Source organism: Parasteatoda tepidariorum, chromosome 1 (genome assembly GCF_982258835.1).
Source record: "Parasteatoda tepidariorum strain Cologne lab strain chromosome 1, Ptep-v5.0, whole genome shotgun sequence".
Classification (NCBI taxonomy): Eukaryota; Metazoa; Arthropoda; class Arachnida; order Araneae; family Theridiidae; genus Parasteatoda; species Parasteatoda tepidariorum.
In genome coordinates, this window is record NC_141755.1 from 58,112,603 (window position 1) to 58,129,353 (window position 16,751).

The 16,751-nt window shown below is 30.4% G+C and overlaps 1 protein-coding gene across 3 annotated transcripts in view; it reads left to right on the forward strand.

Moving 5' to 3' along the window:
• Positions 1–16,751, forward strand: part of Hr39 (Nuclear hormone receptor FTZ-F1 beta) — an 88,533-nt gene that overhangs the window by 52,109 nt on the left and 19,673 nt on the right. For all 3 annotated transcript variants that reach the window (XM_016075722.5, XM_016075721.5, XM_087165234.1), the window contains exon 2: positions 2,485–3,516. In XM_016075722.5, the coding sequence (XP_015931208.1) occupies positions 3,070–3,516 (447 nt within the window). In that variant the 5' untranslated portion in view covers positions 2,485–3,069. The remainder of the gene's footprint in view (positions 1–2,484; positions 3,517–16,751) is intronic.

The window sequence follows — 16,751 nt, forward strand, 5'->3', positions numbered from 1 at the left end:
AGTTCTGAGTTGGAATTACGTGATATTTTCATAGAATTCTCAGGTATAGGTGGGGTCGAATCTTCTGCCCGGTAAAGGTTATTAAAACATATCAAAGTATAAATTTAGTAATATTGTTTAATTAAAAAAAAAAAAAGAGAAATATTTCTTTGTGAATGGTACACTTTTCCTATCCTTTGTAACAAAGTGTCACATTTCACTATACTTTCTTACCTCCACTTGCTACGCTTTATTACATTAGCATATGATAACGGTTTAGAAACAAAGCTCATACTTAAGATCAGTGGACCCTAAATGGTGGTCTGCTGAAGTATTATTATTTAACGAGGATTTCTGTTTTAGTAACATCAAATTCCCCGCCTTTCCGCAAATGAGTCACACTTATTGAATGTCATAACTTTTATTGTGATTATTAAATAAACTTTAATTGATCATTATCATTATTGACTTTCCTCATTCATTCTTGTTCGTGATCTTAAATAAAAATGTATTAATTTAAAAACTTGCTACATCAAATATTTTTTTTTATTTATTGCAATTTTTAAATTTTAATACCTCAATTTTGTTTTGGAGGGTGACATTTAAAAAACCACACTCTGTTGGGGAACTTCCCTCCTCTTCCAAAAATGAGGTGGTGGTCCTCGTGATTAAATATTTTTTTTTGTTTGGTGGTCAGTGTGGATCAGAAGATTGACAGCCGCTGCTGCAAATCACATTTCATTTCAATTTTTTTTAATCCTTAATTACGTGATTTAATAAAGTTTGTAAACGTAGCAATTATGATGACTGCACAAGTACTTATTTTGATGAAAAATATAAAAACTTAAAACATAAAAATAAATAATTAGCTGATTTTAAATGCTTAAATTTTAATCACATGTGTTGTGTCACACTTCTTGTTATTCATCCTTCCCCTTCACGCGATCGTCATTTTTCGACGCCCCCAAAAGGTTGTGAAAATATTAGAAAATTAAACAAATACGTAGAAAAAAAACAATGTGCTAGAAGCATTTCAATTGTTGCTGTGATATATTGCTTCATCTGTTTATTTGACATATACGAAAAAACCTAATTATCTATTACTTTGTTTTCCTTCGGTGTTATTGCGTTTCTAAATAGGTTAGATAATTCTCATTCACTTTATTTTTATAAACAATAATTTGAAAAATACCATCGGGCAAAATATGACAATCGCTATTTTTAAATTAAACTACGGTCCTTATTTGTTGTTTTTATTATATTTTGTTGGTTAAAAAAAAAACTTTTATTACATTTTTTCGAAAAGTCTCCTGTCTTCCAGTTTTTAGCACTGAATACAATGAAGTCTCTTGAATTTCACACTAATTTCGGTGTTTAATTTTATTAGGTTAGTTTCGTTTTTGTAACCCTGACGTTATTATTCATTTTTTACTTGTTTATTTTGCTTATCTTCACTTTTATAAATTGAATGATTTGTAGGAATGTGAAAAAATAAACAATAAAGGGTTATTCCCCTGTTATAGAGGTCAAATGCGCGATTTCCACCCTTCCCTTGAATTTTTCTGTTGATATTTGTCTCTCTCTGTTTATTGCATACATAGTCAACAGAAATAAAATTTCGATAATAAATTTACTTATAACTTACTATCTATCGTATTCCCTCCCTCCCATCTCAAATTGCTATTTACGGCGTAGTCCCTTTCATACAAGGTTATGCTAAGGATAGCACCACATGTGAAATTATTATTATTTTACACAATTTTACGATGTTTACATTTCTCACCTTTTTTTTTTTTAAGTTGAGAACTTGCCTTTCTTTAAAAGTGTAAGTTGTTAATTACAATTCTGATATAAAACCTAGTGTGAAGAAATAAAGATTATACCTCGTCCTTTTTTTCCTTTCCTTTCTTGTTCGAAGAAATTTGGCGAATTCTGTAGTACAAATACTCTTTTAAGCATATCACGGCTTTAAACGCTCTTTTAAACATAGCATTGGTGCTCATGGCGTCTTAATATGTTGCCAAAAAAGAAGCTCGCTGCGGTTGCTGTCGATTCGTTATCTTTCTTGAATATACTTAGATTTTTTTATTTAGTAAACACATAAGGACTATCAATTAGCTCCTTCATCCACTAAGATCTAAATTTAAAGACTTGGCAAAATAAATAACGGTTGCATAGTAAAATAAAACAAGATCTTTCTCCCAAAAAATAATTTTTTAAATTTTTTTTTTCTTTTACGAAGCTCTTGAATTGTGTTTGCGCCTACAATTAGCATGATTTAGTTGAGTGATATCTTAATATGATAATTTTATTATTTGTGACAAAGGTTTGCTTTTGCTACCTTTTTTTTAACGAAATGAAAAGTGTAAGATACGGTTTTTTATTTAGTTAGTATAATTTATAATGCACGCAAATAATAAATCCTATTCTTGTGTATAAAACATTTGTAGCTATTGTTTAAAAGTGATTGAAGTATCCAAATTTATGGCTTTCTTTTTATTATAGGGATAAACTTGCTTCTCTGCATTGAGAATGAAGAAGAGAGCACTTGTGTGTAGTGAAGATCCATACTGGCATGCCATTCAGTTTGTCTCTGCACACAGCTTTCGCCTTCTTTACTGGCCTTATTGGAATTACATTGGTGGCACACGCCACCGACGTCGGCACTCCTCAGACGTGCCCTGGGATTTTTGACTTTTTCTGCTTCGTTGCAAAAAATAGAAGTTCGCTCTTCTTCGTGAAAGCAGTCTTTTAAAACATATCAGTCTTTGTCCTGTATGTATCTGGATTAATCGATTGTTAAAATACCTTCTTTTTCCTGTTAAAGTCGTGATATCTGTTAGAAGTCTTTAGAGTGTCCTCTCGTCAAAATTTTCAATGATTTTGGCTTTAATGTTTCCTTAAGAAACAATTTTCAAGGCCTTGTTATTACTTACAAATTGTGTCGTTCTCGTTGATGTGAAACGGGTATCATCGTTTAGTGTTAGTTATTATTCATTATTTTACTTTCACTTGGATTTTTATCACAAGCTCTTTGTGCGGGAGTGGCTGGGCCTTTAGTTCATTCCCTCTTTTCTTGAAGAGTGCTGAATGACAATGGATAAACTTAAACTTTTCGGCGACCCATGTGGTGGAAGCAATCCACCCCCACCACCAACGTCGTCCCCTCCTCGACCAACTTCTTGCGGAGAATACCCGACAAAAGAAGAAGATGAGGACGACGCGGAAGTGATGCAAGTTGTAGCAAATGGACCACCTCCGGTCAGCCTTCGAACGAAAAAACAAAGAATTGTTGAAGTGAATGGTGTTTTGTCCTCTGAAGATGATGGGATTGTTGAGCGTCCGATGTCTTGGGAAGGAGAACTCTCTGATGACGAATTAATGGAACCAAGGCATACCCCACCGCCACCACAAATCGCCAGGTGCCACAATGTTCTTCCCACAGTCATCAGCACAACGAATGTCCATGGTCGTACTCTTGGAAGTCCAATGTGTATGGATGACGAAAGACACGTCAATAGCATCATCAGGGTTAAGGTAAGCTGTACTTTGCTTCTATCTTTATCTTATATCGCCACGGTGCTTGGCTGTATTTAAATCAGAGTTTAGGCCGTTGCAAAGCTTTCATTTAAAAGTTGTTTCATCTCTAGGCTATCATATCAAAAGGTTAATCCATGTTTCAGATCCTTATTTATGTTTTTACAATTTTAATGAAATTTTGTATAAATGTGCCTGCCACACTAAATTCTGCATAGTTTCTTATTCGGAACCCAAAAACAACAATAAGATAAGAGAGTGTCAAATTTTAAGGGGGGAAACCTTTTGCGGTTGGTATAGAAAAAAAAGCTGAATTTATCTTTAAACTTGCATAATTTTCTTCAAATGTCGTGTAGGTACTTGATAAGAGAGCAATATTTCCCAGAATTTACAAAACTGAATTCCCTCAGAATTTATAGAGTGAATCTGCAGCACTATCTTCATAAATTCAACTTTGACTGCGTCCATAACAGTCAAACAGTGACTATTATTGTAAAAAGTAGGCTTAATCCCTAACATGTGTTCTGCAAAATTAGCACTTATTAGGTAGATAAAAACTAAACACAAAAAGTCATGTTAAAAGTAAAAAAAAATTAACTAGAAAAAAAAAATACAGAACCGGGCCAACTTGTAATTTCATCCGAGAAAGTTACTATGTTTTCATATTTGTTAATTTATTTCAAGTACAAGAACCGGGCAATTTCACTTGGGATTTTATTGATTTCCGTTGACAGTATAAATTTCATTTAAACATAAATACTTATAAATTTAATGATCTCCAAAATCAATTTGAAATTTTTAAAAATAGTTTTTTTTTGCAGTACGTCACTACAATTTTTTTTTTTTTTTAAATTTTTCGGCAATTAGTTTCATTTGTTTCGAAAAACCATCAAATGAAACTATTCCATGACACCAAAATTTTTGTTGGACGAACACAGTATGGGATAATGATGAAAACATTTGTAACATGTTTTTTTTCAAATATTTTTCGCCCAAGAATTAAAAAAAATTGCCTTGAAACAAATCTATAAATTTAAACTATAATTGCCATCTTTTCGTGAAGAATTATCCGGGCTTTAGTCCGGACAAATAACTTCAATATTTTTAATTAATTTTATAATTAAATATTATAAATTTTTTTAAAGATCGCTAAATTGTTGTCATTTCCCTCCCCCCATAGGAAAATTATTAAAATCAATGTCTTCTTCTTATTTATTTATTTATTTTGCAAATTTTTATGAGCCCAGATGATAACGTGGAGTTTTTAAATATTTAAAAATTAAACCGCTAACGCTTTTCATTTTCTCAAAACTGTGTTATTCCATATTGACCAGAATAAACATAGAGGGCGCTAACTAAACTTAACCTAATTTTACCAGCAGTCATGTGTAACTATCGCAAACTCTCAGCAGTTTTGAAAACATTATTCGCAAAAAAGCATAATTTCATGCGACGACAAAGGCTACGAAAACAGTCAAGAAGGTAAAACGCTTCTACAGTTAAACGCTGTTTTTCGAAGCTATGTCGCCAAGTAAAGTGCCATACACTTGAAGCTATATAATGATTTTAAACTGTATGTATAATTTCGACGTGAAGAATTATCCGGGTATTCGAACAGACAAATGACTTAAATATTTTAAAAGCTATTAAACTTTTTTAAAAATCGCTAATTTGGCAACATTCCCTCCACATTTTCCCACCAAATCAAAATTTTTAAAATCACTGCCTTATTCTCAGTTTTTGCAAATTTTTATGAGCATAAGTAATGCAGGATCGGAGTAAGTTTTTAAATAAAAAAAAAAATTAGACCATAAACGCTTTGGGGCCGTTCAAAAAGTACGTACATCCCGAAGGGGGGGGAGGGGATTTGCTACTTTGTACGGTTTTGTACGATGGGGAGGGGGGAGGTATTATACAAAGTACGTACATTATAAGCATACGCCAAATTTAAATTTGACTTTTTCCTACACACTCTTTAAATAAATATTTAATTTTATTTAAAACATAATTATTTTGATTTTTATGAAAAAGGGGGGTAGACTAATAAAATGTACGTACTCTAAGGGGGGGGGGAGTAAGACCTTATGTACGGTAATGTACGAAAGGAGGGAGGGGGTTAAAATGTCTCCATTTTCGTGTACGTACTTTTTGAACGCCCCCTTTTCATTTTCACAAAACTGTGTGTGGCTTTTCTCCGTATTGACGTTTTGCACCATTTTCATGATAAGCCTGGACAGCGCTGGCTTTAGATCAGCTAAACTTGACCCAACAGTTGAGTAACAGTCTAACTCACATCAGTTATAAAAATATATTGTTCGCAAAAATGCATCATTTCATATGACGACGAAGCCTTCGAAAACCAGCCTTGAACACAATTTGTAAAACATTATTTTGAATTATTTGGTGATAGACTTAAAGTACGTGGCTGAAAATAACAAATAATTCTCCTGCTAATTTTTTTCGCTGAACTAAAGTACGCAACTAAAAGGAAACAAATTCACCTACTTCGACGTAAGATAGAAGATGTGAAGATGTAAGGAAGACGTACTCAGAAATTAGTGGCCGCATCAATACAATTTTCTTATCTGAATGTTCTTTTAACACATTACTCTATAAAAAAACGCTAAATTTCGTTTTTTTATTTATTTTTTATTTGTTTTTGCCTTATGAGAGTGACCAGACGAACTTCTTCGGAAAAAACGGTGGAAAGTCGCTTTATTTTATTTATTTATCACCATTTGTTTATTACTTTCTATCTTAAATTTTAAAACTTATCACCGGGCTCCAGGCTTATTTTAATTGAGTGTAATCCTTACTAAAGTTTTTAGAAATTCATTTCAAGTTTATTAAATTGCATTCCATCGCATTTTTTATTGGTACACTAGATGAAATATCACTGCTGGGAACGTTCAGTACACCTTTAATGCTGGGAAATCACTCTAAAAAATATATATACTTACCTTTGAATGATTAAAATTTCCATTATCATAAGAATGTAAGAAGTAAAAAAAAAAAATTTTGATTTGCCTTAACTTTCATATGATTTTCGCTATGGTAGCTAAAGTCATTTAATTGCAGTTGAAATTTAAAATCTTTTACATTATTTGCGATAAAATGGAAGCTAAAAAATCGAATTTCACAAGAACTAAATGAAATAAAAATTCTAAAAGTATACCTTCGAAAAAGTATGCATATTTTGTATGTAACGCCAGGTAACAGAATTTACGAAATGAATCTGCAGCACTATCTTCATAAATCCAAATTTCTCTGCGACCTCAACGTATAAATTTAACTGAAAAACTTTATTAATACTTTTTAAAAAAAATGGAACAAATCCTTATACAGTTGTGACTGTTATGAAGAAACAGGAAAGAACTTTATTTTTTGCTTTCCGGTGTTCTCACAATTCCACTTTTTTATGTTTAGAGGTAAAATAGAATAAAAAAGAATATCCCAATTTATTTGTTTGCATTTTAAAAAGACAACTTAGATGAAAATTAATCTGCAGAGGCTGTAATAACCTGAAACGGCCGCTGCCGTAACGGAGAGTTTCTAATAGCATAAGTTCTTGAAACAGAGCTTTTTGCCCTTCAAATATTTTGCAAAATGATTAAACTCTATAACAGCTTCGAAATTTTTCATAACTCCTATAATTAGATTTATTGTATTATCGTATAATGATATGCAAAGAATACTATTTCAATTGCTGAAATTCATGTCTAACGGCCCGAATCAAAACGGCCATTAAATTCGTGTAATTGCGTAGTCCTTTTTTTATTTTTTTACCCCTAGTAGCTTTTTTTTTGGGGGGGGGGAGTCGTTTTTTTTTCGTGATTCATTTCCACAAATAGCACAAATTTATAACTATCAGCATGCCTGCAATTTTTGCTTACATTTAATGACGGAAAATATAAAATTTTGCATCTACTTTTTCCATTTCTGAAGTTCATAATATGGAAGGTCTGGCAAGTTAGAAAAAAAAGTAAGAATTCTTAATTAAAAGTTGCTTTGCTGTTAAAAAAATCTAATATATATAATTCTCTTACGTGGCTCCCAAATTTTGGCTGTATTTCTTTTCCGCCGGTGGCAACGTTTGCTTTGTTTTGTTTACATTGCTATTTCTCTTACACGGCGACAAAAAAAAAGCCTCATTACAATTCCTCGAATGGCAACGCTAGAAAATCGACCAATGATTGCCGCTAAAAATGTCACATGCCAAATCTAGCTGAGGTGGCTCAACATATAGCGCTTTTAAACACGGAGACTGAAATGACCAGAGAGAGCATCAGCTGCGGCAATCTCATACTATTAAGCTAGGCAAAAGTAAGTAGTCTTTGTCGATAGATCTCTATTTTAGTATTTTGTCGAAAGTGCTTTTTTTCACGAATTTATATATTACGAATTTATTTGACGATTTTTGATTTATATCACGAACTATACTATAGCACATTTCTAATAGGTTTAACGAATTACATGTCATTTATTTGAATTCAAATTTATTTTAATGACTTAGTATTTACTAAAAAGATGCAATTTTTTAAAAAAAAAAAGTTTTTATATGTTATTTGAATGATTGTTTTGAATTCTTATAATTTTGTGCATTTGCAATGTACCTAAGTTAGTAGCGAGCGAAGCAAACCATATAAGATTGCGTAGCAATTTTCGGGGTTTGGCGAGCGTTAGCGAGCAGAGGGCGCAGCCCACTAGTTACCTATAAAATCTCTATAAGTTGTATTAACCACTAAAGTTTCTCTTTTCCTCTCTTAAGAAAAATTTTAAAATGAGTCTAGAAATTAATGTGTTAATCGGATTAAAGAAATATATATTTATTAAATTTCTAATTGAAAAGAGAGATGTGATTTGTCTTAACCATTTGTTTTACTAACAAGCTTAGACGCCTATATAAATGCGTTATTTGCTTTAAATTTGGTAATTTATTTTTTTAAAAGATTTCAATTAATTTATATCACTGATATTTTTTGTTTTTCGAAAGAATTTAAGTATTTTCCTTGTCAATTTAGCTGTTTTTATTCACTTTGTACTCCCGTACATTTCAAAGCCTGCTTGTTGAGTTATCAAACTGGCATTATTTTGAAATTACCTAATTCTATACGTTTCTTATTTCTCAATGCCCGCCAAAAAACCCTTTGGAACCTGTAGGAAGCCCTTTCAATGAGGCCCTACCGGTCGTTAGCCCTCTACCTTCCCAGAATGCCGCTCGGTGACCTTGACCAGGCCTGTCCCACCATCCCCCTCTCAATTTCGAATCGGTTGCCGGCCATATTTATATTTCTTTTTATTTCATTATTTTTTTCCTTTTAATTTTTCGTCTAACTGGCTGTAGCCCGCGGCAGTTTTTGATCGGTGGGAAAGTTAAATTCCACATCATGGTGTTCCCACACTTTAACATTGCTTCGGGGAAAGATGAGGTCTGTTAATATGGATGCTTGTTATGATATCTGTCGCGTGCTTTTTATTTTGTTATGAATTTTTATGCTTTTTGTATAATCGGCATACTTTGTTGTCTTCAATGTTTTTCTTTCCTTTTTGTTATTAATATTAATTTGACCATAAAACCTTGGTGATGACTTTGTGTCAGCAATGTCAGGGGTCTGTCCAGACATTTTGTGAAAGGTCCGGTTTTCGTGAAATTGTGAAAAAATTACATTCTTTCAACCAGGGTCCGCTTTTATGAATTTGAGCAAATAGAGTCCGGTTATTGCAAAAAACTTTTTCAAGGAGTTTTTAAATTGTAAATAGCTACAAGATTATGCTCGGCACTGTAAAATAATAAAAAAAAATTAAAATTTCAAAAATAAACAGAGCAATTGCTGCTTCTAAATTAGAGATGCAACATACAAATATTTGGTATTTAGCCTATACTGCTGAACACAGAATATTCATTTCGGACGAATAATGGAAGAATCGTCTGCCGAAGACAAAACTTAATTCGTTTACATCCATCTTTCTTGTTTTCTGCCCTGAGAAGGGTTTATTCGATTAACAAAACAATAATGAAGATAAACAAATTTGTGAACGGTCCGATTAAAAGAAAAATCATTTTGTGAAGGTTCCGTTTTTAAGTTAAAACATTTTGTGAAGAGTCCGTTTTCATGAAAAGATATTTTGTGAAGGGTCCGTTAACGTACCCAAATTTCTTCTAAACAGACCCCTGAATGTGTACTTAGTGGTTACGTTTACAGTTCAACTGTGTAGCGACTAAGTATAGCATCTCAAAGTCTTTTATATTTTTTAAAATTCACCTTTAATACTTAGACTACCAGAAGAAAAAAAAAACACTTTTTTAACGACGGTTGAGCTAAAATAATATCGGTCTACGGTTTGCGGTTAGAAATTAAATTGAAGCGAATTACAGTTTTTTTTATTATTATTTATTTTTTGTTATTTAAAAAAATAATAAACGTTAGAATTATGTGTCTTCTGTTTGATAAATGATTAAGGCAAGCAATAATTCTGGAGTGCTTATTTAATTTTTTTAAATTCAACATAAATGAATGTTAAACTTTATTAATTCGGTTTTATATTATGCTTAGATGCATTTATAACTGCTTTATTTTATAACAATCTGACTTAAGGATGATATTGATAATTTAACAGTAAAACGTGTGCTCCAAAAAAAAAAGAAGGAAATGTGTTCCTTTTAAAATTTAAACATTTACATTAAAATCTGTTGCTAACCGAATTAATGTTCTTTTCCAGAACTTAGTTATGCATATATATGAAAAAAGTTGATTTGGGCCAAAATTATATATTTACAAAAATAAAACCTGGATTATCCGACACCCTCGGGACCAGAAGTATGTCGAAAAATCGAGTCGTCAGAAAAGAGGTTTTGAAGTTGATTTTTTAAATAGTGGCAATAATTAAGTTTAAAAAGAGAAACTTGTGTTATGTTTTTCTATCACATATTATGATTTAATGAAGAAAAAAATCATTAATGTTTTTTTGTTTCCTGGTAGCCAAATGTCAGATTGTTCGTTTCAAGATTGTCATATGATCGAGGTTCTACTGCATATTAAAAGAAAATGGCTATTTTTGGTTTAATTATTCAAAACAATTATGAACTTAAAGTGTAAAGATTTATAGATACTAGCCGCCTTTAGTGACCAGCTTGGTCATGGTCACCTTTCAAAATTTTCTTGTACAATGTATAAACTTCGATGCTAACCAAGCCGAATGTGCAGCACAATTCTATTTAAATTCTTCAAATCATCCTCCAATCCTAACTCTTTAATCAGTTTTAAATAATATATTAACCATTTTTTTACCGTCTAATATTGACCTCGTGGAACTACTTTGATTTCATTTGTAACTATTTTCCGGAGATATCCGTGATATTGTCAGAAGTTCTTTATGTATTGAATTTTAATAATAATTAAAAATTTGTCCGCCACCCATTATATCACACAAACCAGCGTAAGTATGAGTTCGCGACATTTCAGCATAGTAGGCAGCAGAAGAATTAAAAGTATTTCCATTTCTGTCATGAAATAAGATAGAAAATACTTCCCAACGCTTCATTATGTGCTGTACTACTTCTTCACGCACTTCTCGAGCCCGAACTTGAGTATTGTATAATGTATGTGCAATTGCTTGGAAAAGGCAAGCTCCTTGGCCAATAATTTGTATGACTGTATGAGGTACCATAACTAAGTTTATGTTTAAAATTTCTATAGCCATATAAGAATGAATCAAAAATAATTCTAAATAATTACTTCGTAACAACCTATAATTAACTAGTCAACTCTACTTTAACTATTACTTAAGGCAGCCTAACGAAATGAACCTAAATAAATACTTAATGTAAAACTACTTTTTTAACACTAGTTCAATTATTACTTAAGACAACCTAACAAAGTGAATAATAACTATAATGTTGCTAATAGATAGAGAAATACTCGAATTTATGGTCCCATATAAGAGAAATATACAAAGGAAGATTATTCGAGTTAATGCAATATGTACTGTATTTATAGTTATTTTTTTAATGTATTGATTTCTTTTAATAAATATTTAAAATTAAATCTAGTAATTTATTTTTGTATGCAATAACGGGCAGCGATTATATTTGGAGTTAAAAAAAAGTTAAACTATTTCGAAAATTATGCTTTGGACAGTTTAAACCAATTTAGAAAGACCAATATTCCAACCCTGTCACTATGATTTTCCCCCCACTATTTTGTTGAAATAGAAGCTTTATTTATTTTGATTTTAAGTTTTATTTCATTGCATTTATTAAAAGAAAGTGCAAATACGAGGTTATTCTTATTAAAAATGTATTGTTACCATTTACAATTGCAAAATACGTTGATGTTTGACTTTGATTTGCTCAGCTTTAGTTTAATGTTTATAATAAAAATCCAGCAAATGCATCATACATTTTTTTCTGTTACTTTTTCTCTATAAAACGTATAAAACAGACGTATTTTTTTAATACTATTTGAAGATTAAATATAAAAGAAAAAACAAAACAAGTACGGTTTGCTAAAAGTGCTTTTAATTTTTTAACATCACAGCATTATAATTCTCAAAGCAGTTAACTTTATAAATTTAGTTTCAACAAAACCTCTGTCTAGTTGGTTTAATGCCCTGCTTTAAAATATTTCTTTGATACAAATTAACGAAAAATATTACTTCATTTCCGAATCCCTAAATTAGCGTGTTCTGTGCATTCTGCAACATATCTCTGTCTGTTGTTATTTTAATAGTAAATTCTTTAAAGGATGCTACACCGCAAGAGAAACCATTCATGACAAATTCTATTTTATCTACGTAAGCAATTTAAAATATAGAAAATATAAGTTCAAATAAACCTAAAGTAAACCATAAACCAAATACTGAAAGAAAGAAAAAATCATGATATCAAAAGCGCAAACAAATTACTGTAAGGATTACTTCCCCATTTTGCAATCCTATGTAATTCTGCCGTAATTTATTTGCATTTTTTTTATTATGAAAAAAAAAATTCTTCAGTTTTTTAAACTTTATTGTTTACTTCTTCCTAGGTTTAAATGTAATCACTTTTCTTTTATAATTTAAATATTAAATTACTTATGTGGATGAAACAGAATTTTGCCATGAAAAGTTACTTGCGATATAAGGATACAAATTTTACCGAGTTATATGAAAGAAAGTAACAATATTAATACTTTTGTACGATTTATATCTTAAATATCGTAGTAAAAACAAGTAAATCAGTTACAAAGCTTATCGACGAGGTTTTTTGTATTGCCGAAGCATTTGGCCCTATGCACTGTAATTTAAAAGGGTAGCCACTTTCTCTAGAAACTGAGAAGAACTGAAATTCTTGACGGGATTGTGTTTTTTTTTAAATTTTTTTTTTAATTTTATAATTGAATAAAACGAATTTTTAAAAATATTTCTTAAATGTTCCAAACAGGCAGAAAAAACTATGAAAACTTGATCATCAAAGCCGTCGTAAGGATCGGGCTAATGTTTTTCAGTTATGCTTTTTAAAAATAATCCTTTCAATTTGTGTAGAAATGTAGGTAAATTTTTAGAATTATTTTTAGTACTGTAAATTCAATAAAATGCGTTTTCTATTTTTTAGAGCATTAAGATTAGCACTCTAGCATAGCTCTTTAATTTAGAGGTCTTCGTAATTTTAGCGATCTCGCATAGATAACCATTCATGCTATCAAAACTAACCATTCATAAGGTCAAAACATTAGAATTATAAAATAAAATGTATATAAACATTTCAAGTTGACTATTTATGTAGAACCTTGTTACAAAAAGTTTCCAATCTCTTCTTCGTGAGTCTTAAGCCTGATAAATCTTTAACAAAACTTAAGCGAAAGTATAAATTTAAAAATCAAATAATGAAAAGAAATCTTAAATTATTATTTTTTTTCTTTTCTTGAGAATGAAATTTAGAAAAAAAATCCTAAAGAAATAAACTATATGATTTATTGAATAATTTATGCTGAAATAAAACGGTAAGCAAATGGCCCCTCAGAAGGAGTGCCCTGCAAGCTCATGTTCAATGCTGGTTTATTTTGCAAACGTCCTAATATTTGCACAACCTGCAACTCGCCGACTATTGATGTAAAATTCTAAACACTATGAATTTTTTTAAAAAAAAAATAAAAAAATTTTGAATCTCACATTTGAATCATCATTTTTTGATGCACTCAATTTGCCCAGATTCTATTGTAAATCTGTCATTCTTCAATCACTTTTTCAATGGTTATTGCTATAAAATTCCTCATGGGTTTTTTCAAAAAAATAAAATTTAATACGATATGCGAATTTCAAATTAGAGATCACTTTTTGACTCGTTTTTTTTTTTTTTTTTTTTTTTTTTTTTACATTTATAACTGCCAATTTCCATGTGGTTTGTAAAATCCCAATACATTTAATACAATATTACGACTCATGAGTTATAAATCGCGTATTTAATATATAACTTTTTGACGTGCTTTATTTATGCCGATTTCATTGTAAATCTAAATAACTTTTGCTATTTTTTTCTACATGATATTGAAAATCACATAATTTTTAGTACGATGTTATTACGACACGCGAGTTTCAAATCGCACATTTAACTTATCACTTTTTGGTGCGCTTTGTTTTTGTCCAAGTTATTTTTCGAAAATTTTTTCCACAGATCTAGCAATGGATTTTTAAAAATTTCGATTTTTCTTATGACATAAGAATGTGAATTTTAAATCGCGCATTTAAATAATTCGCGATCGCAACGCTCGAGTACGCCATCTAGCGGGAGACTGAAAATATCGGACATTAGTTCCCACAAAACCATTGGCAACGACGGACGCCATTTCATTAGCAGCAAATAAGAAGCAAAATTTCCCTAAGGAAAAGGTAGAACTTCTTGAAAAAACTAATCAGAACATGCCAAACATTGAAGCAGAACACGCCAAGCATTTGAAGAACAATTTCTGGATAATTTTTATCTTTCTATTACCAACAACATAACTTCCAATTTCATGATAACTTGCTGTTACAGATTGTGTGCATTACGGTAAAATAATTTTTTCTGTCTTCAATTCATTACAAATTAAAGTGAAATCAGCATTGCTTTCGTCATTCCAATGAATAAATAAGAATTCAGAATATGCACAGAACTGTATAATATGTAGTTATAGAATATTGTTCTTCTTTATAGAACAGTATATATTTCTGTATCTATTATTCGTAAAACAACAATAAAGAATCATCCGAACTACTTGAAATAGATTCATTTGTGCTGATTATTAATAAATTTGAATCGTTTTCTTGGTAATTATTATTTTGTTTTGAAGGAATAATTTCAACTAGAATTCAGCCATTCTGTTTTTAGCTACATATTCAAATTCATATCAATTATAAAATTTTACTGTGTAGTATGTTATCTAAAAGTAATGAAGGGATAAACTATGCATATATTATTTGAGAATAAAGTTTTCAAACAAGGAACTTATCATTTTGGAATTCTCCGGGAGTTATAAATCAGGTAAGTGCAATGATTTTTACAATAAAAAATTTGCTTGTAAATATTTTTTTTTTTTCATTTGATGTTGGTTCTCTACAGAATGGTTTTTTACGTCTGATTAAGAACTATAAGAATAATAAAAAAAGAAACAATATGAAAGTTTTTATTTCAATGTAAAGAATTCTTAAAATCGTTTTTTTATCCTAAGAATTCTTTATTTTCCGTTTTTTAGTTTATAATTTTTTGATAAAAATTGTTCTCAAAATACTTTTTCTGAAAAATTAAATGGTATAACATTATGTGTTTATGTATACTTCTTGTATATTCCAATGTTTGAAGTAATATGATTCAGAAAAGTATGGAATAAAAATTCGGTACTTACTTATTAACGCTACCGCCGCTACAGATTTGGCGGTTTTTAAGTGCCGCCAATCTACACTTAAAATTTTTGCGACAATTCATAAAATAAAACACTTTATTTAAAATCAAAATAGTCAATCGGATTTCGGTGGAAAATGAGCCGATATAGAGTTTAGCATAGATTCAAAACAATCATATCGCCATATGAACTCTGATAAATAAGATTCCAAATGAAATAACATTTCCAAAACGTACGTTTACCAAGATAAAGTTTTATGTTGTGGGAATTGGTACATTTTCGTTTTTTCGGTAAAATATTTCCCTCCTGAAAAAATAAAATTGCTTCTTGTTTTGTTTTTGGCAAATCCCAAAGACGAATTTTCGTAGCACTAAAAATGGCGACAAAAAAGAATTGTTTTTTTTTGTTTTTGTTTCGTCAGCATTCTTTATTTTACGTTTCTTAGTTTCTAAATAATGATTTTTATTGAAACTTGAAATTTTTTGATAAAAATTGTTGTCAAAAAACTTTGCTTACAAAATTAAATTTCATAAAATTATGAGGCTTATTATGTATACTTTTTGTTCATTTTAATTTTTGAAGTAATATGATTCTTAAAACTATAGAATGTAAAGTTTAAATGGGCCTTTCATGTTATATCATTAAATTTAGTAATACTATTTCTCGGGAAATTAGGTTTTAACTCTTATAAGAAATATACATATTTTTTTCTGTTAATGTACAAATATTTTTCCGATGCGTTTTGGATATTCCTTTTCTAATAAGAAGAGATACCATTTAGTTTTCGTTTGCAGAAGAAAGAATATCAAGCATTTTTCTTTTTTAAATTTAATTAGCCACAATAAAGAAGGAACGTTGCAATGCTACACGCTACGTTAACGACGTCTCCAGAGTAACTGAATGACGGTTCATATAGAAATCGCAGGTAAGCGGCTCACACAACAACGCCCCCTATAGTTCGTTGCGATCGCGAATTACTTATTGACGCGCTTTATTCGTGCTTATTTTTCCCCCCTTTCTTTTTTTTTTTTTTTTTTTTTTTTTTTTTGCAATCATTTTGATGTTTTCTCACGTGATTTTGAACAATCCTGTTATTTTAACTATGATGTTATTACGACGCGCGAGTTTCTAATTGCTCATTTAAATAAGTTATTTCTGCATATTTCATTGTAAATATAAATTATTTTTTCGGAAGTTAGCGCCACGCATTTGCACTCGGCATTTAAAATTATTTAATGTATTGTTATAGAAACAGGAAAAATTCGAAAGTGGAAAAAAACGCGAATTTTTAAACTGCTTATTGTTTGTAATTTAAATTTTTTTGTAGCTTATGTGATTTTTTAGGAAAAGACGAAAACGTTTCCTATGTAAAATCTCCTA